The following is a 25,719-nucleotide window of genomic DNA, read 5'->3' on the forward strand; positions in this document are numbered from 1 at the left end:
GTGGGAGGACAGTGTAGGGGCATCCCAAGGAAATATTTGAAAATAGTTTTAGTGAGATGCTAAAAGGTGTCCCTGGAGGTGGGAGTGTGGAGGTGAAGGTACAGAAGAAACAAGATTAGCCATGGGCTGATCATTGAAGCTGGGTGATGGGACTGCATTATAATAGTCTGTCTGCTTTTAATTAGATTTGAAAATTTCCCGATTAACATGTGAAAAAAAAAGAAAGTCTATTTGTTTATAAACAGGCATGAGAAAGAAGTGTTAATGTTATAATGAAGATGCCCAGGAAAGCGGGAAAGCTTATTTTTTGCATTTTGTCATAATGGCCCTTTGTTGAGGAAGGATGGCAGTGACTTCCATATCTTCCGGGGAGAAGCCCAGGCAAGGGTGTCACTGTGGTGGAGCTTGAGATGGTGTCACAGTTTCTCTGAGGATAAAACCTTCATTTAGCTGCAGAGGGAACAATTGAGTATTAGAATGATCATTGTTACACGCTATCCTTTGGCTCCGATTTTGTTTTGTCTTTAATGATGTTTTGTCTTTAATGATGGCATGAGTAAGGGATTATAAGATCTGATGGGATCGTCTGAAATGTCAGTCCTGGAAATTTCCACTGCCGGGGGAGGTCATGAGGTTAGATACTGATATAGCCCTTAAAAGTTATAAAGAAGAAAACATGGAAATTAAAAAAGAAATAGGCTTGATATTTTTATGTGAAGAAAAGGGAATGAAAATAAGTACAGGCTGCACACTATGTGGGATGAGAGACACAATGATGGCATATAAAAATTATAATTTGGGGGGTGCCTGGATGGCTCAGTCGGTTAACCGGCCGACTTCGGCTCAGGTCATGATCTCGCGTTTCTTGAGTTCGAGCCCCGCGTCGGGCTCTGTTCTGACAGCTCAGAGCCTGGAGCCTGTTTCAGATTGTGTCTCCCTCTCTCTGACCCTCCCCCGTTCATGCTCTCTCTCTGTCTCAAAAATAAATAAACGTTAAAAAATTTTTTTCTTTTAAAAATTATAATTTGGGGACATTATGCTACAACATGAATGAACCTTGAGGACATTAGATTAAGCAGAAGAGCCCAGTCACTAGAACCACATATTGTGTAAATCCATTTATAGGAAATGTCCAGAATAGGCAAATCCTTAAGACAGAACGCACATTAGTGGTTGCCTACACTGGGCTTGGAAGGGAGGGAGCAGAATGCTAGAGGGCCTGGGCTCCTTTTGGGGCCCTGAAAATGTTCTAAAATTGTGGTGATGTTTGCACAAAATTCTACAAACACTCTCAATTGTACACTTATTTATGTATTTATTTATGAATTGTCTACTTTAAATGACTGCAGTTTATGGTGTATAAAGTCATCCTCGATGAAGCTGTTAAAAATGTTGGGGTTTTGGGATACAAGATTTTTTTTTTTAATTATCTTATTACATTGTGATGTAATTCATTACATTATCTTCTCCACAAACACTGCACAACTTATCATCACTCAGTGAAAATCCAGCAAGGATGCATCCCATTCACCAATGGTAATGAATTTTTATTAAAAGAAAATCCCAGAGACTATGTTTCTGATAAACCATAAAATTGAAGACACTTTGTTTTTCATATTATTTGTTTTAATGTTTATTTGATTCTGAGAGAGAGAGAGAGAGAGAGAGAGAGAGAGAGAGAGAGAGACAGATTGCCAGCAGGGGAGGGGAAGAGAGAGACACACACACACACAGAATCCAAAGCAGGCTCCAGGCTCTGTGCTAACAGCCCCTATATGGGGCTGGAACCCATGAACTGTGAGATCATGACCTGAACCGAAGTTATGCTTAACCGACTGAGCCACCCAAGTGTCCCAAATCAAAGACTCTTAAAATTAAGTTCAATCAGCTTTTCACTGAGTGTAAGCACCTAATGACAATGACGCAAGGTGTGTTTGGCTTTCTAGCGGATGCTGCACAGTCTGCTGACGCCATCTTCTCTCTTTCTTCTGTTGCTTTGTCAAGGATAAGGTTGTCAGGGAGAGTTCTCATACTAGTTGGTCCTCCATGGTGGGTGAGCAGTGGTCCCTCATCCCAAATGGGACTTAAAGCCACCTCCCCCCAAACAGTTGTTATTTTAATGGGAGTTCCCTTGCAGGTTTTTTGTCTGATGGCAAAATGTTACTGAACTGACTTCCTTTTTCTGACACCTGTAACCACATACCCAATTTCTTGAGCTTCTGTTTCTTGTCTAAAAAATAGATGCATAGTATGAGCTACCTCAAAACACAGCCATGCTGATTCAGGGCTGGGACAGGGAAAGCACAACATAAGCCTAGAATCTTGCTGTGCCACAGGTAAAGAAGTGCTTAGAGAACAGTGGGGACCTGTCAAAAGGAGCTACCAGAAGGCTCTCTCGCGGGTCACATTTGGGACAATTTGAGCATCAAAATAAACAATGAACTAAGAATGGATAATAAACCATAGAATGACATAGGAATCTATGAGTCCATATTCATAAAAACAAATGAACAAATACATAAATAAATTCTACCTTACAGTAAAATGCCAACTAATACATGTAAGAAGGAATAATGCAATTAGGAAAAGAACCATTTGGTAACAATCACGATAACAGTGGATTCAGGCAGGAAGCAGTCAACAGATGCTAAAACTAGTGGGTGAGAGGGGCGCCTGGGTGGCTCAGTCAGTTACGCATCTGACTTCAACTCAGGTCATGATCTTGCGGTTTGTGGTTCGAGCCCTGCGTCGGGCTCTGTGCTGACAGCTCAGAGCCTGGAGCCTGTTTCGTATTCTGTGTCTCCTCCTCTCTCTCTGCCCTCCCCCACCCCATGCTCCTGCTCTGTCTTTCTCTGTCTCTCAATAATAAATAAACGTTAAAAAAAAAACAGGGGCGCCTGGGTGGCGCAGTCGGTTAAGCGTCCGACTTCAGCCAGGTCACGATCTCGCGGTCCGTGAGTTCGAGCCCCGCGTCGGGCTCTGGGCTGATGGCTCGGAGCCTGGAGCCTGTTTCCGATTCTGTGTCTCCCTCTCTCTCTGCCCCTCCCCCGTTCATGCTCTGTCTCTCTCTGTCCCAAAAATAAATAAACGTTGAAAAAAAATTAAAAAACAAACAAACAAACAAAAAACTACTGGGTGAGAATATGATGGGAAATAAGATGTTTACATAGGTTCAAAATATCCCTCAAGAAGATACTGACTAATGGGAATGGGAAAGGTAGTAACCACAGTGGAGAAATCTGACAATACCACTCTCCAAGCTATCACAGTTAATACCACCAGTAGGACAAAAAGATATCAAGCGCCTCCTATAGGTTGTACTGAGATGGTTCCAACATCATGTGAAAGGTGATTCCTGCCGAGAAGGCACAGCTAAATCTAAGGAAACACAAACCCAGAGAGAGTCTATAAAATAAATGTCCTGTGTTCTTCAAAAAATGTCAAGGTCGTGAGAGAAAACAAAGGACTGATGGATTGTTCTAGTTTAAAGGACAGTAAAGAGATATGATACTAAATGCAACCTGGCCCCTGCATCATGTTAAAAGGAAACAAACTATAAAGGACATAAGAGGACTGTTGGCAAAATTGGAATAAGATCTGTAGATGAGACAACAGAACTGTGTCAATGTTAATTTCCTGATTTTGCTGATTGTCCTGTGGTTATATAAAAGAATGCCTTTAAAAATATTTTTAAAGGAAATACACACTAAAGTATTTAGAGGTAAGTGATAAGATGTCTGCAACTTACTCTCAAATGCTTTAGCAAAAGTCTATGCACACACCCTTGCGTGCATACACACATGTACATAGTGCACATCACACACACACACCTGCATACATATGCACATGCACACACATATGCACACACATGCACATGTGCACACACAGAAGAAGAGAGAGGTGAAGAGAAGAGAGAGAGAATGTAATAAAGAAAATATGGTAAAATGCTAACAGTGGAGAATCTAGCTAAAGGATATGTGGGGATTCCTTGTATCACATTTACGAGTTGCTGTAAGTCTAAAATCATGTCAAAATTAAAAGTTAAAAAATTGCCACAGGTATCAAATGTGATAGCATAGGTAAAGCTCATCAAGTGCTTAGCATGGTGCCTGGAATATAGGATATATTTCCTGCAAGACTGCTAATATTACAGACTTATCTTCTGATATGCAGTCTTCCACTGTGTGCAGCCCATCGGCTCACTGTCCTCAGAACACAGCCCAGTCCATCTTTCCTGGATGCCCTGCTTGCTTGTGTCTCTGTCTTTTCCATGCATCCTCTCTGCCAGCATGAAACACATTTACTTGACCTTCAGTCACTTTCCCAAGAAACTTTATTGACCACTGCAATATGTACCTTTCTTATGTGTACCTTTCCCTTTCCTGAATTCTTACGGACCAAATGATCTAAAAAGTAAGCAACAGGGATGCCTGGGTGGCTCAGTTGGTTAGTATCCGACTTCAGTTCAGGTCATGATCTCACAGTCCGTGAGTTTGAGCCCCGCGTTGGGCTCTGTGCTGACAGCTCAGAGCCTGGAGCCTGCTTCAGATTCTGTGTCTCCCTCTCTCTCTGCCCCTCCCCATGCCCACATTCTGTCTCTCTCTGTCTCAAAAATAAATTAAAAAAAAACATTTAAATAAATTAAAAAAATGAAAAGTAAGCAACAACTCATTTGTTGTCATATATGATTTATCTGTTTATAAAAAGAAGAAAGTTATATTATCCACCACTTTTTTTTTTCCAGAAGAAGTTGGCTTGTTTAGAAATATGTACTGCAGGGGCTCCTGGTTGGCTCAGTCAGTTAAGCATCTGACTCTTGGTTTTGGCTTAGGTCATAATATCACAGTTTGTGAGTTCAAGCCCTACATCAGGCTCTGTGCTGACATTGCAGAGCCTGCTTGGGATTCTCTCTCTCCCTCTCTCTCTGCCCGTCCCCTGCTCATGCTCTGTCTCTCTCTGCCTCAAAAATAAATGAAAAAACATTAAAAAAATAAAATAAAATCAAAAGTAAGCAACAGCTCATTTGTTGTCATATATGATTTATCTGTTTATAAAAAGAAGATAGTTAATACTATTCCAGAAGAAGTTGGCTTGTTTAGCCCTACATAGGGCTCTGTGCTGACATTGTAGAGTCTGCTTGGGATTCTCTCTCTCCCTTTCTCTCTGCCCTTCCCCTGCTCTCTCTCTCTCTCTCTCTCTCTCTGTCTCTCTCAAAATAAATAAATAAACTTAAAAATTTTAGAATTACAGAGCAATATGTATACAAATAATCCATTGTGTAAGAAAAAAGTGGATGTATATTTATAAAAGAGTATAGGAAAATTTACATAGAGATTTTAGAAATGGTTACCTTTAGAAGTGGGGGTTGAAGGAGGAAAAGGGGCACTTTAAAATTTTTATTGGGGTTTTAAATTTTTTTGTGTATATAAAATCTTTGTTTTCTATGTAATTTAAGAACAGTTCAGGATGTTTTAGATACATCAACAAGAGAAAAACCTAGAAAGATCACTGTCTTAACAGAGATGACATTCTTTTTTTTCTAATGTTTTACTTATTTTTGAGAGAGAGAGAGAGAGAGAGAGAGTGCAAGCTGGGGAGGGGCAGAGAGAGAGGAAGACACAGAGTCTGAAGCAGGCTCCAGGCTCTGAGCTGTCAGCACAGAGTCCAATGCGAGGCTCGAACCCCAAACTGTGAGATCATGACCTGAGATGAAGTCAGACACTTAACCAACTGAGCCCCCCCAGGTGCCCTGAGGTGACATTCTTTTTTTTTTTTTTTTTTTTAATTTTTTTTTTCAACGTTTATTTATTTTTGGGACAGAGAGAGACAGAGCATGAACGGGGGAGGGGCAGAGAGAGAGGGAGACACAGAATCGGAAACAGGCTCCAGGCTCCAAGCCATCAGCCCAGAGCCTGACGCGGGGCTCGAACTCACGGACCGCGAGATCGTGACCTGGCTGAAGTCGGACGCTCAACCGACTGCGCCACCCAGGCGCCCCTGAGGTGACATTCTTAACAGAGAAAAAAGACAACAATAACACAACACACACACCAATTATGTGGCATGTGAAAATTAAGTAAAAGGAATATGTAGAGCAGAGCAGGCCGATTGGCAATACTAAGGAGGTGTGAAGCAGGTTTCAGTATTGAATTGGGTTGTCACTTGGAAGGTGACATTTGAGGCAAGACTTAAGATCCTCATGTGACCTCAAGCCTTCTAAGAGTTAATTCCCAAAATATATGGGAAGCAATTCCTAAAAAATTGGTATAATTATTTACTTGTTAGTAAGCATCTTTCCCTGACAAGATTTCTCATTGAGTGCAAAAATATCTAAAAGGAAGAAAATCGAAGTAGTGATATTTTTGAGTTTAAAATCTGTGCAAATTTACTATTTTAGGTATTGGTGATGATTAAGAGGAGTTGGTCTGTGAGAAATACGTCAGCCTTGCAATTCCAATTGATTTGGAATCCTACTCCATTTATGTGTAGTGTTAGAACAGCTACAAGAATTTAAGGTTCACAGTACTTTAAGTTTCAGTCATTAGAAGACTTATTAAATTTTGTCAGTTAATTGGAGTGCTTAGAAAAGAAATTGATTAAAGGTATACAGGCTATTTCAAGATGCTTATTTAACTACATTTGTAAATGGCACCAAGTAATCAAAATCCCTTTGAAAGTGACCATTAAAATTTGCTAGCCTTATAAATAGAATAATGTGATTTGTAAGCTAAACTTCAATTTAAGAAAGAACTGATTCTGGGGCGTCTAGGTGGCTCAGTCGGTTGAGCGTCTGACTTCGGCTCAGGTCGTGATCCCGCGGTCCGTGAGTTTGAGCCCCATGTTGGGCTCTGTGCTGACAGCTCAGAGCCTGGAGCCTGTTTCAGATTCTGTGTCTCCCTCTCTCTGACCCTCCCCCGTTCATGCTCTTTCTCTCTCTGTCTCAAAAATAAATAAACGTTAAAAAAAAATTAAAAAAAGAAAACTGATTCTTTGAATGTATAACTTTAAAAAGTGTAATATTATTTGTCTGAATGTAGTATTTTCATTTATACTGATGGGTATAAAACTTGATACATAAAGGAAACTTGAAAACGTAATGCGTTCCCACTCTGCTTTCTCAGCTATAATATAGTGTTTTTGCTATAGCTTTATAAGTTCTAAGTAACTTGTTAATATTTGCTATAATGATGACTGACAGAGAGAACACCTTCTAGATGTGACTTTCAAAGAAAAAAAGACACACTTAAAAACAAAATGAAAAAGTGAACAATTTATGAATTTTCTAGGATTTTTTCCACTATGAGAATCTACTAGAATGGAACCCCTAAAGTTGGGTGTTTATTTTATTTATTTATTTTTTAGTAATCTCTATTCCCAATGTGGGGCTCAAATTCACAACTGGAGATCAAGAGTCCCATGCTTTACTGACTGAAGCAGCCAGGTGCCCCTAAAGTTGGGCTTTTAAAATGGCTCTGCTGACCACTCACCACAGAGAACACTGCTTTTCTTTTTCTTTCTTTCTTTCTTTCTTTCTTTCTTTCTTTCTTTCTTTCTTTCTGTCTTTCTTTCTTCTTTCTTTCTTAATAGCAATCTCGTTTATTTTAAAGTTTATTTATTTTTGAGAGAGAGAGATAAGCACGAGCAGGGGAGGGGCAGAGAGAGGGAGACACGGAATCTGAAGCAGGCTCCAGGCTCCAAGCTGTCAGCACAGAGCCCGACTCAGGGCTCGAACTCACGAACTGCGAGATCATGACCTGAGCCAAAGTCGGGTGCTTAACCCACTGAGCCACCCAGGTGCCCCAGAACACTGCTTTTCAAAACCAAAGTAAGGGGGTGCCGGGGTGGCTCAGTGGGTTAAGCAGCTGAATCTTGATCTCTGCTCACGTCACCATCTCACTGTTGGTGAGTTCAAGCCCCACATTGGGCTCTGGGCTGGCAGTGGGGAGCCTGCTTGGGATTCTCTTTCTCCCTTTCTCTGCCCCTCCCCGGCTGGTGTGCACTCTTGCACTTGAACTGGAGCCATGCGCTCTCTCTCTCTCAAAATAAATAAACTTAAAAAAAAAAAAAAAACACCCCACAAAACAATACTTTGAATAATTTGCTCTGGAGACAGAAATTACCCTGACAATACAGTTAATAAATAGTGGGTATAGAGCCAGCTGCCTCTCAACATGGGCTGCTCTACCTGGAAGAGCCTAGGGTGACCATCAGCAGGGACATCAGGGTTTCCTTACTGATTGGCTCCCCATTCCATTGAGCAGTACCAAGAAGGTCTGCTGGCCTCACACAATCCTCTCCTTTTCAGCAGAATGGACACGTTTTGGCCTATTCACTTCCTCATGCCTCCCACCCTTTCAAAATCTTCAGGGTTGAGAGACTTTCTACAAAAGAAAAAAAAATGGGGGCGCCTGGGGGGCTCAGTCAGTTGAAGGTCTGACTTTGGCTCAGGTCATGATCGGGGTGCCTGAGTTTGAGCCCCGTGTTGGGCTCTGTGCTGACAGCTCAGAGCCTGGAGCCTGCTTCGGATTCTGTGCCTCCCTGTGTCTTTCTACCCCTCCCTGGCTCATGCTCTTCCTGTCTCTCAAAAATAACTAAACATTAAAAAAAAAGTTTTAAAATAAAAAACAATGAAGAAAAAAGGCATTACATCCTATTTGTTCTTCCCCAAATGGCAAAAGAAAAATCGCTGTTGTTGCAAAGTTGTTTGTCATTGTTGCTTATTACTTTTTCCAAAACAAAAAGCAATGAAACAAATAATCACATGCTGTGTATAAATTTGTTTTATTTAGCTGAGAATTCAACCTATGACGATTACAGAAATGCATGTATATTCAAAATATCATTGAACTGGCGGTTGGAATCCTCCAAATGTTGAATTTTTAGTTTATACATGTAACATCTCCATCACACATTACCAAATAGCCCACATGAAGATGCTGAGCTTAGTGCCGGGGATATACTAGGTGCTCCCTTTATGATAAATCTGAACATATTTTATAGCATTAAAAATCATAACATGTTAGAGTGGGAAAGAAAATTAGAGATGATCTTATGCAAGCTGGTTATTTTCCAAATGAGAAAACTAGATTTCTAATTTCAAAACCAGTAATTAGAGTAAGTGCTTCTCAGGGTTTTGGTGGGGATGAAATGACATAATGCATGTGGAGTACTCAGCACAGAGCCCAGCAAATGCTCAGTAGGGATCCAATGGTGTTCACGTCAAGTGGAGACTCTTATTTGCTGACTGTTGACATTATGGTAGAAAATAAATTATAGGAGCAAAAGAGAGCGTGAAACCTAATTTATTTGGCGAGAATTTTATGTGCGTCATGGTTACATAAGTTACTTATGAAACTCTACTCTTAGTTGAACAACCAAAACTAAAGGGAGGAGGAAGAGGAGGAGGTGGAGGAAGGGGAGGAGGAGGAGGGGAGAAGGGGAGAGGAGAGAGAGGAGGAGGAGAGAAGGGGAGGGGAAGACGTCTTTCCTATACAATAACTCATCTAAAATGGGCACAGTACCTTCTCTAAGTGGCTGTCTCCCTCTCCAGCACCAAATCCCGAGATCATGGTTCACCTTGAGATTCCCTGTGCCTTACTCAGTCTCCTGTCCCTCTCTGATTTTCAAAGATGTACTCCAAATATTATATAAGTATTTGAACTCCATGTAGGTGATGTAGGTGAGCACTCCACTTCCAGCAAAGATTTTCTAAATTACGATGCTAATCTACTAGTGTTGACTAATAATAATATACTATTTTGCTCATGTATTTTATATCTAAGTATTTTTTTTCAGGAATGCTGTTAGAACAAGAAATTCTGGATTTAAGTAGCATTGCTCTGGTAGGCAGAAAAATGTCCTCCAAAGATGTCCTGGATTAGCTGAGTGGGCCCGATGGAATCACAAGGATCCATATTATGAGAGGGAGGAATGAGGGTCAGAGTTCTCAGAATAATCACCTGTATGATGGAAGCAGAGGTTGGAGGGACAACATTGCTGGAAAGAGCCATGAGCCAAGGAATGCAGGCAGCCTCTAGCAGCTGGAAAAGCGAGAAAACAAACTCTCCCCTAGAGCTTCCAGAAGGAACACAGACCTGCTGATGGAATGAAGCCCAGCTTTACTTACTCCAGTAAGACCCATTTTGGACTTCTGGCCTCCAGAACTCTTTGTTTTTCTTTTTAAAAATTTTATTAAAATTCTAGTCAGTTAACATGCAGTGTAATATTGTTTTCAGAAGTAGGATTCAGGGGCGCCTGGGTGGCTCAGTTGGTTGGGCGTCCGACTTTGGTTCAGGTCATGATCTCACAGTTCGTGGGTTCAAGCCCGCGTCGGGCTCTGTGCTGACAGATCAGAGCCTGGAGCCTGTTTCGGATTCTGTGTCTCCCTCTCTCTCTGCCCCTCCCCTGTTCACACTCTGTCTCTGTCTCAAGAATAAATAAACATTAAAAAAAACATTAAAAAAAAAAGTAGAATTCAGTGATTCATCAGTTACATATAACACCCAGAGCTCAGCACAAGTGTTCTCCTTAGTACCCATCACACATTTAGCCCATCTTTCACCCACCTCCTTCCATCAACCCTCAGTTTGTTCTCTATTGTGAAGAGTCTCTTATGGTTTTTCTCCCTCTCTCTCCTTCCCCCCTTCCCGTATGTTCATCTGTTTTGTTTCTTAAATTCCACATGTGAGTGAAATCATATGGTATTTGTATTTCTCTGTCTGACTTATTTCACTTAGTGTAATACTCTATGGTTTCATCCACATCATTGCAAATGGCAAAATTTCATTTTTTAAGAAATTTTTTTAACACTTATTTATTTTTAAGAGAGAGCGAGCGAGCGAGAGAGCGAGCATGAGTGGGGGAAGGGCAGAGAGAGAGAGAGAAAGAGAGGGAGACACAAAATCTGAAGCAGGCTCCAAGTTCTGAGCTATCAGCACAGAGCCAGATGAGGGGCTTGAACTCATGAACTGAGCCAAAGTTGGACGCTTAGCCGGCTGAGCCACCCAGGCACCCAAGATTTCATTCTTTTTGATGGTTGAGTAATATTCCATTCCAATCTACATTCCATTCCAATCTATATTCCATATATTTATATGTATAATATATATTCCATATATAATCTATATCCCATATATTATATATATTCCATATATTATATATATATATGTTCCATTCCAATATATATTCCATATATTATATATAGTCCATTCATCAGTCAATGGACATTAGGGCCCTTTCCATAGTTTGGCTATTGTTGATAGTGCTGCTTCAAAACTCTTAAGATAATAAATTTGTATTGTTTTCAACCACCAAGTTTGTGACAATTTGCTTCAGCAGCAATGGAGACTAATACAATTGTCATTTTGGATTATGTAGGAAACTTCTGTTAAAGTTTAGTTCTCATTGATCATCAACTGTCGTGCAGTGACCTTATGATTTAGAGAATGGTTTATTTTTTTCAGTGGAAGAGCTGGCATTTTCACTACATGCTTTGGAAGTATGAAGACTTGTTTAATTCAGTTTTCGGAGAGTTTCACATTTTTCTGGAATGAGAGAGAAGTATATTTGTAACATAACTCCACTCTGATTTGACATGGAAGGGTTCTTGCTATCCAAAAGTCTTTAATTTTATGCTTTTTTGGTATATTTCCATTAATGAAAATCATGTGTTATGGCCTGAGCACGTCCCCCCCAAATCCATCCATGTGTTGAAATCCTAACCCCCGATGTGACATATTTAAGGGGTGGGGTGTTTGGCAGGTTCAGGTCGTGAGGGTGGAGCCCTGATGAATGGGATTTGTGCCTTTATAGGAGGAGAGAGGAGATCTTGCCCTAGCTTTGTCTCTGCATAAGGCTACAATGAGAAGCTGGCCATCTGCAGACCAGGACCCAGGTTCTCACCAGCCAGCAGGGTTGCCAGGCCCTTGATTGTTCTTCTAGCCTCCAGTACCGTGAGAAATAAATTTCTTTGTTGTTGTTGTTGTTTATTTATTTTTGAGAGAGAGAGAGAGAGAGAGAGAGAGAGAGCGAGCACGAGTGGGGGAAGGGCAGAGAGAGAAGGGGCAGAGGATCCAAAGTGGGCTCTTCTCTGACAGCAGTGACCCCAACATGGGGCTTGAACCCACAAACCATGAGATCATGATCTGAGCTGAAGTTGAACACTTAACTGACTGAGCCACCCAGGCACCCTGAGAAAAAGATTTCTGTTGTTTAAGCCAGTTTACAGTAATTTGTTATTGCAGGCCAAAAGGACTGAGACATCAGCTATCACCCATACGTCCCAGAGTGGACATAAAGTGGGACTTCATTTCACTGATCATGAATTACTTCTCTGAAATTAGCTAAGTTTCACTAGCTTTGATCTCCCCACCCCCCAGTTAGTGTCAGTAGTAATATATCAATGTATGCATATGATAGCTACCTTTAAAGGACATATGAAAATTAATCATTATTGTCACACTCTAACCAATATCATAGAATAGTGTTATGACTAACAGTTTGACTTTACGTGGACTGCTAGGCTATAAGGCATGGGGCACTGTGACCCCATCAGACACTTTGGTGAGCATTGGGAAAATACACCCCCTCTGACTGGAAACATTCCTGAGGGTGCAGGCCATGACAAGCCAAGGGAGCATGGGCTAGACTTGAAGAGTTACCTCTTGGACAGGATGTAATCTGCACAGTCACCTGTAGAAACCCTGGGAAGGAGACTTAGAAGTCTGTCATGCAGAAAGGCAGTTATGGTGCAGTGAAAAACGGTGGCCTTGATGTTACATAGTTGGAGGTTGAGTCTTTTCTCCGTTATTTACTAATAGTGTGGCCTGAGCAAGTGACTTCAGTTCTTCGAACCTAAAATCGCTCATCCGTAAAATAAAAACAATGATATTTGGGGCGCCTGGGTGGCGCAGTCGGTTAAGCGTCCGACTTCAGCCAGGTCACGATCTCGCGGTCCATGAGTTCGAGCCCCGCCTCAGGCTCTGGGCTGATGGCTCAGAGCCTGGAGCCTGTTTCCGATTCTGTGTCTCCCTCTCTCTCTGCCCCTCGCCCGTTCATGCTCTGTCTCTCTCTGTCCCAAAAATAAATAAACGTTGAAAAAAAAAATCTTTAAAAACAACAACAACAAAAAAAAACCAATGATATTTATTTTGAATAATTGTGGTCAGAATGAGGGAGACGGCGTGGAAAGTGCCTGGCCCACGGTAGATGACGGTCATTATCATGCAGTGTAACTTCCTCATTTTGTAATCAAGGAAATGGAGACCTCGAAAGGGCTGGGCCTCACCTAAGGCAAATTACCACCTTTCCTCCCCGTTGGACCTTCTGTTAGCAGCAGAGAACCAGTCAAGTGCGAAGTGTGGTTGGGGGAAATGCGAGCTAATGAATCACCTTAGTTACTTCATAAGAGGGAATGAATGGAAAGGTGTCCCCAGGGCCTCATGGGACAGGATGCTGTGTTGACACCAGGTGGGGCTCCTAGACTGCACGTGGGTGACTGCAGCAGAGCCTGGCTGCAGACAGCTGACAGCTTGGACAGCAGGTGGCGGACTTGGTTGTCACTCAAGGTCTGCAGCCAGTAGGATCCAAGATGAGGGCAAGTCTTCCAGGGAGTGACCAGGCTCTGGCCAGTTGACAGATCATTTCAAAAATTACTCCTGCCTGAGACAGCCCTGGGATGACTAGCAGGTAAGCAGCAGGGGGACAGGACTCCAAAGAGCCCAGCCAGTGTACCGCCACCAACCAGGAGGACAGGGGATACTTCCAGGGAGTAAGTGTGTACATGATCTGCTTTCCCATAACTCTAGAATCATCTTCTCTCCCATAACCCTGGTACCACCTGCAAGAGAGAAGTTACCTGAAGAACTAGCCGTTTTATCCCAGAAAACTTCACATTACCTGAATGATGGTATAAATGATAAGGTTGGGGGCACCTGGGTGGCACAGTCGGTTAGGCGTCCGACTTCAGCCAGGTCACGATCTCGCGGTCCGGGAGTTCGAGCCCCGCGTCAGGCTCTGGGCTGATGGCTCAGAGCCTGGAGCCTGTTTCAGATTCTGTGTCTCCCTCTCTCTCTGCCCCTCCCCCGTTCATGCTCTGTCTCTCTCTGTCCCAAAAATAAATAAAAACGTTGAAAAAAAAATTTTAAATGATAAGGTTGGGTTAAATTTAAACTGGACTGGGCATTTATTATTATTTTCTCCTTACTCAGGAAAAGAGCAGATTAACTATAGTCAAAATAAAGGGGCTACATTTTCTCTATAGGTCTGAGTGATCATGTGAGCAAACTGTGTGGCCCAGATAATCCTTCCCATTCTTTCCTCCATCAAAACTGGCTAAGTTCCATACAGGAATCTCTTTGGCAATAACCCTGAGAGATGCCTTTCAGGCCGAACCTGATTATCTCTGGTAACATCATGGCTGCTACATGATGGGTCACGGTTTGAAGCTTTTAAGGTGTTACAGATGCTTTTGAAATCCAAAAAGCTCTGGACCCTGTCACCGGGAAAATTCACAAACGCCTGCACTTTGGCTCCTTGGAACACATCCATCCTGGTCAAGAGTACCATCTTAATAAGGGAATTCCACTACTAGAGGCAAAACTCAATTTCCTCTGCCCCTGTGTGGCAGTCTGCACATACCTGAGCAGTGAGCAGGTTGAGGGCTGTGGCCGGGCTACCGATGTTATAAGCGGTCTCCGTGTGAATCACCCCCAGGCACTCAGAGAATGAAATCTCTGGGGGGCAGACAGGGATGTTTGTCTGTTCTCTGCTCCACTCCCAACCCCTAGATCAGTTTCAATACTCACTGAATGAATAAATGTACCAAGAGTCTCACATATTTATCGTAAAATAAATTGTTGCCACTCTTGTGTGATTTTTTTTCTCAACTGTCTGCAGGACTTTATGATAAACTTGAGAGGACATTGACATTTCCACTTGTTTTCAAGACAGCACTGCGGTCTGTCACTATCTTTTGGATCCGTCTCCCATCACGCTGTTAGCTATCCCTTCCAGCCATGTGTCATCTGCATATTTGATGAGCAATGTGAGTCTGTTAAACAGTACTGCAGCCCTGTGTGGGATGGGGAGAGGGCTGGAAGGGGCGGAGGGGCCCAGCAGGGAATCACAAGCAATTAGAACAGAAAAGATGCCATGGAAATCTCCTGAAGCTCAGCATTTAAGCAAAGGTAGAGCAAGTCCAAATCGGGTGTCATGTTAGATGGAGCTAATTTAGGGGATTAGATGACTTTTACTTGGCATGAAGACAGCAGACCTGAGAAAGGATTCACCCCAGCCGGCACTGTGGGAAGATGAACAGCCGAGTTTTGTACCTGTATGAGGAAGGGTTGTCCAGACAAATAGGACCAGTTGGATGTGTGTGTGTGTGTATGTGCATGCAGAGACAGACAGGCAGAGAGAAAGATAATTCTTTTAGAATTGGCTCACATGATTGCGGACACTGGCAAGTCCAAAATCTGCAGGGTGGGCTGGCAGCTGGAGGCCCCGGGGAAGAGTTGCAGCAGCAAGCTGCTGACAGAATGCCCAATCCGTTGAGGGAGATCAGTCTTTCCTAAAGCCTTCAACTGATTGGATGAGGCCCACCCACATGATGGAGGGCAACCTCTTCTACTCAAAGTCTACTGATTGAAATGTTAATCTCATTCAAAAAATACCTTCACAAAAACATCTAGAATAGCATTTGACCAAATATCTGGGTATGGCGGCCTAGCCAAGTTGGCACATGTAATTAACCACCACAGGACCACTGAAGGGAAACCCAACACAAAGCAGCAGGGTTGATCTAACTGGTGAGTTAGAACAACATTCTGATACCGTTGCATAGTCACATGCTTCCAAGCCCTCTTTGTAATTTCATACCTTGTGCCTCCCCCTTGTTACTGACTCATCCTGAAATGCCCTTCTCCAGACCTGCTTCCTTCACCACTGGAAAAAGTCTACTCATCTTTCAAAGTTCAGATCAAATGTCAACTCTGTGATACTTTCTTTAATACCACATCACATCTGGAAGAGTTAATCCCTTCCTCAGTCTTTTATGCATTTACTGTCACAGTGTTTATCACATTGCATTCCAATTGCTTGAACCTCAAACAACAGATTAGCAAAGTGGTTACAAGTATAAACTCTGGTTGCAGACTTCTTCAACTGAATTCTTGACGTCAGCAAGTTACTCAATGTCTGTGCGCTTTAGTTTCTTCATCTATGAAATGGAAGTAAAGTAGTACCAATGATCTGAAATTGTAGTGAGGACCTAATATATGTAGAACTCTTAGGACAGTGTCCAGTGTGTAGTAACTGGTAAAAAAAGGTAAGTTACTTTCATTCTGAGTGTTATTGTTGCCATCTGATTCCTGCGTCCTGTGGAAAGTTTAGATGTTTCTGGCGGACAGACAGGGATATTACCATATGCCTGTTTACATCCCCCGTAACATTGTGTGGAATAGAGGGGTCTGCAGGCATTTAGTGGAATGTTCAGTACCTTGTGTTTGTAGAGTGCTCTGATTGTAGATACATATATTGATTCACAGGTTGGCAACATTACTGCCCCTTTAAACCTCATTACAACCTTGTGAGGTCCTTACCACCCCCACTTTACAGAGGCGGAAACTGAGAAGCAGACATTAAGTGAGTCGTCTGTGTCCACACAGCTGGCAAGAAGCAGAGTCTCTAACTCCAAGGTCAGTGAGAGGGAAAGGCAGGGATGCCAGGGGCTGGGGAAACCTTTCTGTTCTGGTCCAGGCACCGTTCTTTCTCCTTCCATTTCCTTCTTCGTAGGAGCACAGGTGTTCTGGACTGCAAAGCCAGCACAAAAAATGAGGTCCCCGTTCACACTGCAGAACTGACTCAGGCTCGGGTGTGAGCAGGAGAGGGCGATCAGTACAGGATATCCTCAGCCGTGACCGTGGCCTCTTCGATTTTGGTCTTAATCTCGGGGAGCGGAATTTGACTGATCGCCACCACTACCAAATTTGCTGCATGGGCCGAGGCACTGGCCACACAGATCCAGAAGGACTCTTCGTACTGTTCTTCCACCACCACGAAGCGGAAGAGCTTCTCCTGGAAGTTGGCAATGCGCTCGGTCAGGTCGTGAAACTTCACGGAGGCCATGAAGCTGGTGATGGCCAAGGCCACGACTCCGCCTGAAAGCCAACACGTCACCCTCATACACCTGTGATGGTGGTATGTGAGGTGGCATTTCTGTGGCACAAGTGACAAGCTTGCTTTGGGTTGAAAAAATTCTTAGGATTTTGCTTTTTTCTTAAGTAAGCTCTATGCCCCCAAGGTGGGGCTTGGACTCAACCCCAAGGCGAAGACCTGTAAACATGGGTGTGATAATTCTGCCTCCTTAGGAAGCTGTGGGGTTTAAATGAAAAGAGGCCTGTAAAATCCCAGGTGCCTCCTCTGCTGTCATTTAGAAGGGCTCCTCCCACTCTTGCCGCGGTAGCCCCACCTCCCCACCTCCTCCCACAATGCCCTCCCTTCCACCTTCCACCCCCACCTCTCTGTCTTCTCTTTTCTCCTCTTACCCCAACCTCTCTTTTTTGCTTTAAGCCCTCAGCCACTCATGCGTGCCACCAATTCGGCTCTTTACTGTTACAGAGATCCTTCAACTTTCAGGAAAGAAGACATTCGTGCCCATGAATGAAAGGTCATAGAACAGGGAAGCAAAGGCTGAGGCAGGCATTTTAATTCCTTCATGCCTCCACCCATCTACTTGGAATTCAAGTGCCACCACCTGGTGGTGGCAGTGGCCTTGAATTTCTCTCCCTGGGGGCCTTCCTTACCTGCGAGGACGTTCCATAGGCAGATGCCCCCGGGGCCGTTGACTGCCCTGTATGGAACCTGGATCATGTTGAGAATGGCAAATCCCATGCTGACCAGAGCCAGGGCCAAGGCCAAGAAGAGGAGCAGCAGAATGGTCACGTGGAGGCCTGCATTGAGTTCCTTCACCAGGTGTGGGAAGACTGGGGAGAAAAGACACAGACAGTATTTCCATGTCAGAGCTCGGTTGGAGCTCATAAAGTCCAGGCTTGCTTACCACTGAGGCTGTAATAGAGGGGAGTGAGGGCCAGGCAACATGTACTGGGTTTTCAAAAAGCAGGAGAGTTCCGGAGACAATTCACGGAGCCCGACTGGCCACTTGTCAGTTGACTAACAGTCCTCTCTTCCTTGCACTGGATGCAGAATCAAAATGTGCCCAGCTGGCGATTTAAGTGGCACTGCCCTCAAAGCCCCGGGATCGGGGTAAGCTGACGTACATAAGCCCCACACGGTGCCTCTTTAGCAAAGGTGGTTGGCGAGAGAGTCAGCCAAGGAGGGCCAAAGGTTTAACCTGGGCCAGAGAGTTGCTTTCATTAAATCAGAGCGGTAGAAGAGATTTCAGGTACATCTGTGAAGAGTATAGAAGGGCGTCCCAGAGGGAAGCCTAGACCTGGCACCCAAAGATCTGGGTTCAAATGCCAGTTTTGCTCATTTGCCACAAGTATAAAATAGGATCCTCTAAGCCACTCCCCTACCCATCTTACCAGGTCGTTGAGTGGATTGACTGGAGTGCATAGGAATAATAATAGCACTTAATAAGCACTAATAGGAAGCCAGGAGCATTATCTTGGATCCCGCAGCAAGGTGGGCATTTTTCCCATGTATGATGGACACTAATTCTCATATTGCACAGAATATATGCTGTGATGAATAATATTCTATCAGAATATTAATTTCCCATATTAATGTGGCAGGATAATTTAGTCAGATATTAATTTGTATCTGATTTCTCTCTATTGGCCACCACACAGTGGCTGTGGAGATGAAATGATACGATATGATAGATACTGACTGGGAAAGAGTGAGCTCTCAAAATGGCGGCTGTGGCTGTGGCTGTTATTACTGTTACTCTCTGACTTGGGGAAAGCCCTCAGAGCCTCAGTTTTCTCATCAGTCCAGTGGGGTAGCAAAAGCTGTGTATGAACTTGAGGGTAATCAACGTTTACTGGACACAGTCATGTAAAGAGCTGAACCCTTTACATGGTTATCTCATTCAGTGCTTGTGATAAGGATACAAGGTGAATTTTATTAAACCTGTTTCCCCACATGCTTGAACCTTAGGTCCCTTCTTTTTGGGCAAGGTGACTCTGAATTCTATATAGGATTATAGACCTAGATACTATATGACATATGCAGTTTAGATCGCTGTTTTCAGTAGTTACACATGAAGAATGAAAAGTGACAGAAGTTAGAGTGCCCGGGCATACCCCTTCCTCTGAAGCTACTGCAGGGTTTCCACTGAGCACCTGCTGGTTAAATTGGGGTCCACTTTGTGAGCTCGAACTCACTGCTTCATCATTTGATGTCATGACCTGCCCCTCCTTGTCCCCCCTTGGGAACCAGGACTCAAAGCTTTCCTGGTTCCACTCACCCACCCCCAGCCCCTTTCCCCTCTGGTCCTTTGCTGGCTCACCAGACTCCCTATGTTCACAAGAGGTTGGTGTCTCCCAAGCTTGAGAACTAGAATTGTCCTTCTCCCTTTAAAGTCCTTTCCACTGAGAAGTTTCTAGACACTGCACATTTACATCCTAGTTCCAATCTAACTTTCTTTCCAGTTCCGTATTTGCATTTGTAGTTATCTCCATGCGGTTATCTTGCCAACATCAGAAACTTTACCCAGAGCTTCTTTCCAAGGGATTTTTCTTGGCAAAGCTTCTCTTTAACCTTTGCTTCTCTCCCTTCTTAGTGTCCCTTAGGGTTTTTTTTTCTTTCCTTTTCTTTTTTTTTTTTTTTTGAACGTTTATTTATTTTTGAGACAGGGAGAGACAGCATGAACGGGGGAGGGTCAGAGAGAGAGGGAGACACAGAATCCGAAACAGGCTCCGGGCTCTGAGCTGTCAGCACGGAGCCCGACGCGGGGCTCGAACTCACGGACCATGAGATCATGACCTGAGCTGAAGTCGGATGCCCAACCGACTGAGCCACCCAGGCGTCCCTTTCCTTTTCTTTTTTAACTTTCAGCCCTTCCTGAGAGAACACTTTGTGATCAGTGCAAAGTCTGTCCCTGACCAGCGGCAGGTGCAAGACCAGCCCACACAGGAGGAGCCCGCCCCAGCTCCAGGGGAGTCACATTCAAGTGCTGGGAATGGAAGTTTTATATCCTCCCCTGGGACACCCCCACGGCAGCTGGGAACAAAACTTTCTTGAATATTGTCCTACTCAGAGGTGACATTAAAATGTCCTTTATGATCCTCACACAGTTCTGCTGTTTCAGAGATGAACCCTGGGGGCTGTCTCCTATCCACCTGGGAAGGAAGAGGAGGAGGAAAGGAGCATTTACTGAGTTTCTCCAGAGGGAAAACAGAATGTGCTCATCTGCTTGGGTAGCTTACGTTTCTGTGAGCTGGGATGGCAGGGGTTTACTTGGTGCTGCCGTGGAAGGGCTCAGTCTGTCTGTTCTCCTTGGGTCCCCATCTCCCACAAAGCTGGTCTCTGCTCTAGCTGCTTCTCCAGAAACAGTGTTTGTGCTTCAGGGATTCCTAAATTATGCCAGGCCCACCGTCTGCCACCTGAAACCCTCTGTGACGGGTTGAATTGTGCCCTTCCTGCCATCCTTTCCCCCAAAAGATGGGTTGAAGTCTTCAGCCCCAGAACTCCAGAATATGACCTTATCTGGAAATAGGGTCTTTCCAGAGCTAATCAAGAGGAGGTTAAGATGGGCCCTAACCCAATGTGACTGGTGTCCTTACAAAAGGGGAAATTTGGACACAGAAACATGCAAAGGGAAGACCGTGTGAAGAGACACAGGGAGGATGCTGCAAGCCAAGGAATATCCGGGGCTACCAGGAGCTGGAAGAGGCAAGGAGGGGTCTGCCTATAGGGTTCAGAGGGAGCACGGCTCTGTTGACAAGCTGATTTCTGAGTTCCAGCCTCCAGAACCATGGGAATACATTTCTATTGTTTAAGTCACCCAGTTTGTGATAGTACTTTGTTATGGCAGCTCTAGGGAACTAATACACTCACTATTTGTTGGGGTAACCACTCAGTCATTTCTAATGGGATCTGTCCACCCTGGCTCCTCCCACCCTTAGAGAACTCCCCATTCTTCCACCACCTCCCCGTTACCCTTTGCCGAATTCCAGGAGAACAGTAAGGACTGCTAGGGTGACGCCCTGCTTTGGGAAAGTTGCCAGTCACAAATTCCAGAAGGAGCAGCATATGGTGGAAAGTAGGAAACTTTGGGGTCAGGCATACCTGCGTTGGGGTCAGCTCCAGCATTCGGGGCTCTGTGACCTTCAGCAAGTTGCTTAACCTTTGAGTCTTAGTTTCCTTCTAACTAGCAGGGTTGTGGAGGATTGGTGTAGCACAGGTCACAAGTTTGGTGTCTTGCACGTGAACATTAGTACAAATGAATTTAAAAGTACTTATTGTTATTCATTCAGCCAATGCTTTTGAGTGCCAGTGTTTTGAGGCACTCTTCTGGGAACTTGGGATCATGGATGAAAAAACCACAATCTTTGCCCTTGTGGTATTACATACCAAAGGGGTGGAGGCAGATAATAAATAATAAACATAATGGATAAATTATCTAGTAGATAAGAAAGCAGTTGCCATGGTCACATGACACATCCGATATATAATTATATATTTTTACTACATTCCCTAAGCAATCTCTTACTCATTAAAGTCTTTGGAACTGTGCTGCTTTTGATGGTCCCTCCCTAATTCAAGCTTTGGAACTTCTTTTGTGAGATTTGTTAATTTCAATTACCTACAACTATTAAAAAGTGTGCCATTTCTCCCTCAAAACGTGTGTGTGTGTGTGTGTGTGTGTGTGTGTGTGTGTGCATGTGTGTGTGTGTGTGGTTTTGTAAGAATCTCAAACTTCAGAAAATTGCAAGAATGGTACAAAGGATTTTTTTTTCTCCTGAACCATTTAAAGGTAAATTGTCCCTGCATCCCTCAGTACTTTAGGGTCTATTTCATTCAAGAAGAGATTCTCTTACAGAACCACAGCACTAAAATCACTGAGTTCACTGGTACAGGCCTGCCATTTAATCCTGATGCCCCATTCAAATTCTACCAATTGTCTCACCAATTGATGTCTTTAACAGCAAACGGACCTAATTCAGAATCACCTGCTGTGTATAGTTGCCATCGTCTCCTTTTTTTTTTTTAACGTTTATTTATTTTTGAGAGAGAGACAGAGAGACAGAGTGGGAGCAGGGGAGGGGAAGACAGAGAGGGAGACACAGAATCTGAAGCAGGCTCCAGGCTCCAAGCTGTCAGCACAGAGCCCAAGATGGGGCTTGAACTCACAGACCCACGAGATCATGACCTGAGCCAAAGTTGGATGCTTAACTGAGCCACCCAGGCACCCCTATTCCTCTACGTGTATGTGTTTTCAGTTTTTTTGTGTAATGTTTTTAATAAAGCTATTTTTACAATATCCGTGGTCCAATTCCATTGCTGGGTAAATAGAAATATTCCCAGAGATTGTTTTTTCCTGGATATCCATAACAAATATGTATTTCCTTCATGTATATAAGTAATGCCAATTCATATTATTGTGTTTATCAATGGCTTCAGTTTTGTGTCTTTACACATTTAATAAGATACTTACCCTGGGCAGGATTCTAAAAACTACAATGCTGAAATACTGAAATCAAATGAGTAAAATTCCTTATCTCCTTGCATTGCATTATATTGATTAATTATTGTTGTGTAGGACACTGTTCTTGTGAGCTATCTAATGGATTCTAAAGGCTTACAGAATATTGTCTTTTTTTGCTTTGTTTTTCAATTCCCAGAAGACCCTCCATAAGCTGGGCTTGGATTCCTGCTCTATTTACATCCAGAGCAGCTGTGACGTGAGACTGGATGCCAGCAGAGGACTGTGCCTGCTCATGTTCACGGAGAGCCTCCAGTGCCTTGCCTGAGGTCTCCCCTCCAGTGAGTGCCCAACTTGGGCTTTCAACCCAATAGTCTGATTCCAGAACCCAGGCACACAGACATTTGCCCGCTCTCAGATAAGGGAGCTTTTATATAAACAGAAGTGGGAACATGCGTGCTGGGCTGTCTGAGAACACCCAGGTCATGTGGCAAGGGTCTGAAGTCTGGCTCCGCTATTTCCTGGCTGAGGGACCTCAGGCAAGTTATATAACCCCTCCAAGTCCCAGTGTAGTCCTCTGCAAAATGGGAACATTAAGAATTCCTTCTTTATAAATGTGTTATAAGGCTTAAAAGAGAGAAGCCATGTAAAGCATTTAGCAGAATGGCTGACACATGTAAGTGCTCAATATGTTAATAGTTATTCCTAATAGAGGTCAGTTACAGAAGTATAGAAATCCCTATTTTTAATGTTTCTATAAGTCTCTGCAGAGAGAAAAAAGGTCTCTTCTTGGTGCTGAACAGGAACCCTTCGGTTACTGTGGACTTTGTCATTATGCCTTAGGTTGAGGCAGAAATCAAATTTCAGTTAGACATAGGCACCCTTACAAAGTAAAACAAAATAAGTGTTCTAAAGCAGCTTGCGTGCCCCCCAACATACTCACTCGTGAATTGGGACTGGCGGCCCCCGAGCCCGCACTGTCGTACTTTACATCCTCGGAAGAGCCCGTAGTAAATATCCCCAATGAACTTGATGAGCTCTGGATCCGTGGCATTGACCAGGTCCACTCCAGTCTGACAAAGAATTTTCCCACTCAGCCAGTGGGGCACTGCCAGGGCCACAATGATCAGGATAAAGGAGGAGAAGCTGAGTAAAGACGCCAGCCCATACCACGCCTTTTTGAACCATCCAGGCATTCTAGGGGACGCAGGTCAGCCCACAGGTGTCCAAGCAGTGGCAGGGGTCGCTGACATTTTCTGGACACTCTGCAATCCCCTGCTCCAACGTCAGCTCTTCCAAACACATCATTTCAGAATTTCAAGCGCATCTCCTGGTCCTCCCTCAGTGCCTGCCTCCACAGCCCATGTTTACTACAACCACATCCGGAAGTCTCTACAGAGGTCGCCTTCACCAGACTCTCGAGTGTAGAGGAGTGTGTTACTGAAGGGAGTAACCCTATATCTCCCACTAGACTAATGTTTCAGCAGAAGGTTTAATTGTTCCCCAGTTCAGGTATTTAAATAACCCTGGTGTGGACCTCTTAACGGCCAGGAAATTATCAGCAGGCAAAACTAGGTAGGTCTGACTATAAAGAGACACTAACTATTCTCAAAAAATGCATACAGTAGAAGGAAAACAAACATGTAACAATTAGCACTTGAATACTGCCAACGACGCATGGTGTCGAATGTCCATCTCTTTGCTGCTCGCCTGGGCATTTCTTTCTCTAGAATGTCACTGCTGTCAGAATCTCCAGAACTGTTATTAATACCACGGTATGACCTCTGTTCTCAAGGCTTTTAACTGAAATGCGTATACAAGGCTTTATGATTCTTGGATTTATCACGGGGTGAATCTGCCATGGATATAACTGCAGGAGTGTGTGTGTGTGGCTGCTGGGGAGCCTGGACCCCAACACTCACAGTCCTCTCCCCACCTCCACCCTTGTGGAGAAGCGTTTTCCTAATGTGTTAGCAAATGATCACCTTGCTGGGGGCTTTGTTTCTTCTAATACTAAAGATCTGGGTTTTTTTTTGTTTTTTCCTTTAATCTGTACCCACTAGTAATGAAATATTCCCTACTTTCTATCTTATTCTGTGGCTTTTCAGTTTTGATTTTTGTTATGCCCAGAATTCGTGATCCCCAAAGACCACTAGGGAGCCGAGTCCGATGCAAAAGCAAAAGAGCCTTTATTCGAGCTAGCTCGAGTTCAATCCCCTACCTGCACCGCCACAGCGGTGAGATACCGGGGAGAGAGAGCGAGTTTCAAAAGGACAAAGGCTTTATTGGGGCCTAGGGGCAGTTGGTGAGGTAATGGCTATAGCCTCAGCCGATTGGCTGGGGAAGGGTCCGAGTCCTGTTAGGCAGGTGGGGGGGGGGTGGTTACTCAAGGGGAGGAGGTGTAGTCAAGGTGAAGGACACAGAACAAGATGGAGTCGCGGCGTAGGCCCACCCTTTCATTCCCCCCTTGTCATGTAGCTTACGGACCCAATCATGGGACCGGCTGCATTTATGGTGACAAGGGGAACAGAGTTTGGAGGTTTACACAAAGTTCTGGGAAGCAAGTGTCCCTGGGGTGGCTCTGGGAGGTCTGATTAAGTATTGTCCCCGAGCTGGTGTCTATGATCTGCCAGGTGATGTTTTGGTGGGCGTGGGGACTCCTGGCAGCATGAGCAACATGCTCAAAACAGAGTTACCAATATTAGGTGGGTGAGCTTGAGTGGGTTGTGTTGGTCCCGATTGACGGCTCATCGCGTGACAAAGTCCTTCCGGATCGAGGAGGGGTCCGCTGGCCGAATGTGGGTGTGATGGACCCAGGTCGCGATGCCATCTACTTTGAGAGCGGTGGGGGCTGTCAGCACCACGATGTAGGGTCCCTTCCAGTGCGGCTCGAGGGTCTCTTGGTGGTGCCTCTTGACGTAGACCCAGTCTCCCGGCCTGTACTGATGAGGTGTCGGGTTGGGCCAGCCTCGTAGATGGCACGGAGGCGTGGCCAAATGTCCTCGTGCGCCCTCTGGAGCCCTCTCAAGGAAAGAAAAAGTTCTTGATCTTTAAACTCAGCAAGAAGTTCAGCCCGAAGGTTGGGAATAACGGGGTGGCCTGCCAAACAT

At 44.1% G+C, this 25,719-nt stretch overlaps 1 protein-coding gene across 1 annotated transcript; it reads right to left on the reverse strand.

The window, feature by feature from the left end:
• Positions 1–16,890: 16,890 nt before the first annotated feature.
• On the reverse strand, positions 16,891–23,805 carry CLRN2 (clarin 2). The gene is made up of 3 exons (XM_040480236.1): positions 23,553–23,805; positions 17,802–17,981; positions 16,891–17,156 (listed from the first exon to the last, which is right to left on the reverse strand). The coding sequence occupies exons 1-3, from the start codon at positions 23,803–23,805 to the stop codon at positions 16,891–16,893; spliced, it is 699 nt and encodes a 232-aa protein (XP_040336170.1).
• Positions 23,806–25,719: the final 1,914 nt, after the last annotated feature.

Source organism: Herpailurus yagouaroundi, unplaced genomic scaffold (assembly GCF_014898765.1).
Source record: "Herpailurus yagouaroundi ecotype Mexico unplaced genomic scaffold, PumYag 28, whole genome shotgun sequence".
Classification (NCBI taxonomy): Eukaryota; Metazoa; Chordata; class Mammalia; order Carnivora; family Felidae; genus Herpailurus; species Herpailurus yagouaroundi.

Bases quoted from the DNA above. Each gene is read 5' to 3' on its own strand.
- CLRN2 (XM_040480236.1), bottom strand. From the start codon at position 23,805: ATGCCTGGATGGTTCAAAAAGGCGTGGTATGGGCTGGCGTCTTTACTC. The intron at 17,982-23,552 runs GTGAGTATGTTG...TTTTCTCCCCAG, and splicing joins CCGCCAGTCCCAATTCACGA to TCTTCCCACACCTGGTGAAG. The intron at 17,157-17,801 runs GTAAGGAAGGCC...GTTGGCTTTCAG, and splicing joins CCTATGGAACGTCCTCGCAG to GCGGAGTCGTGGCCTTGGCC.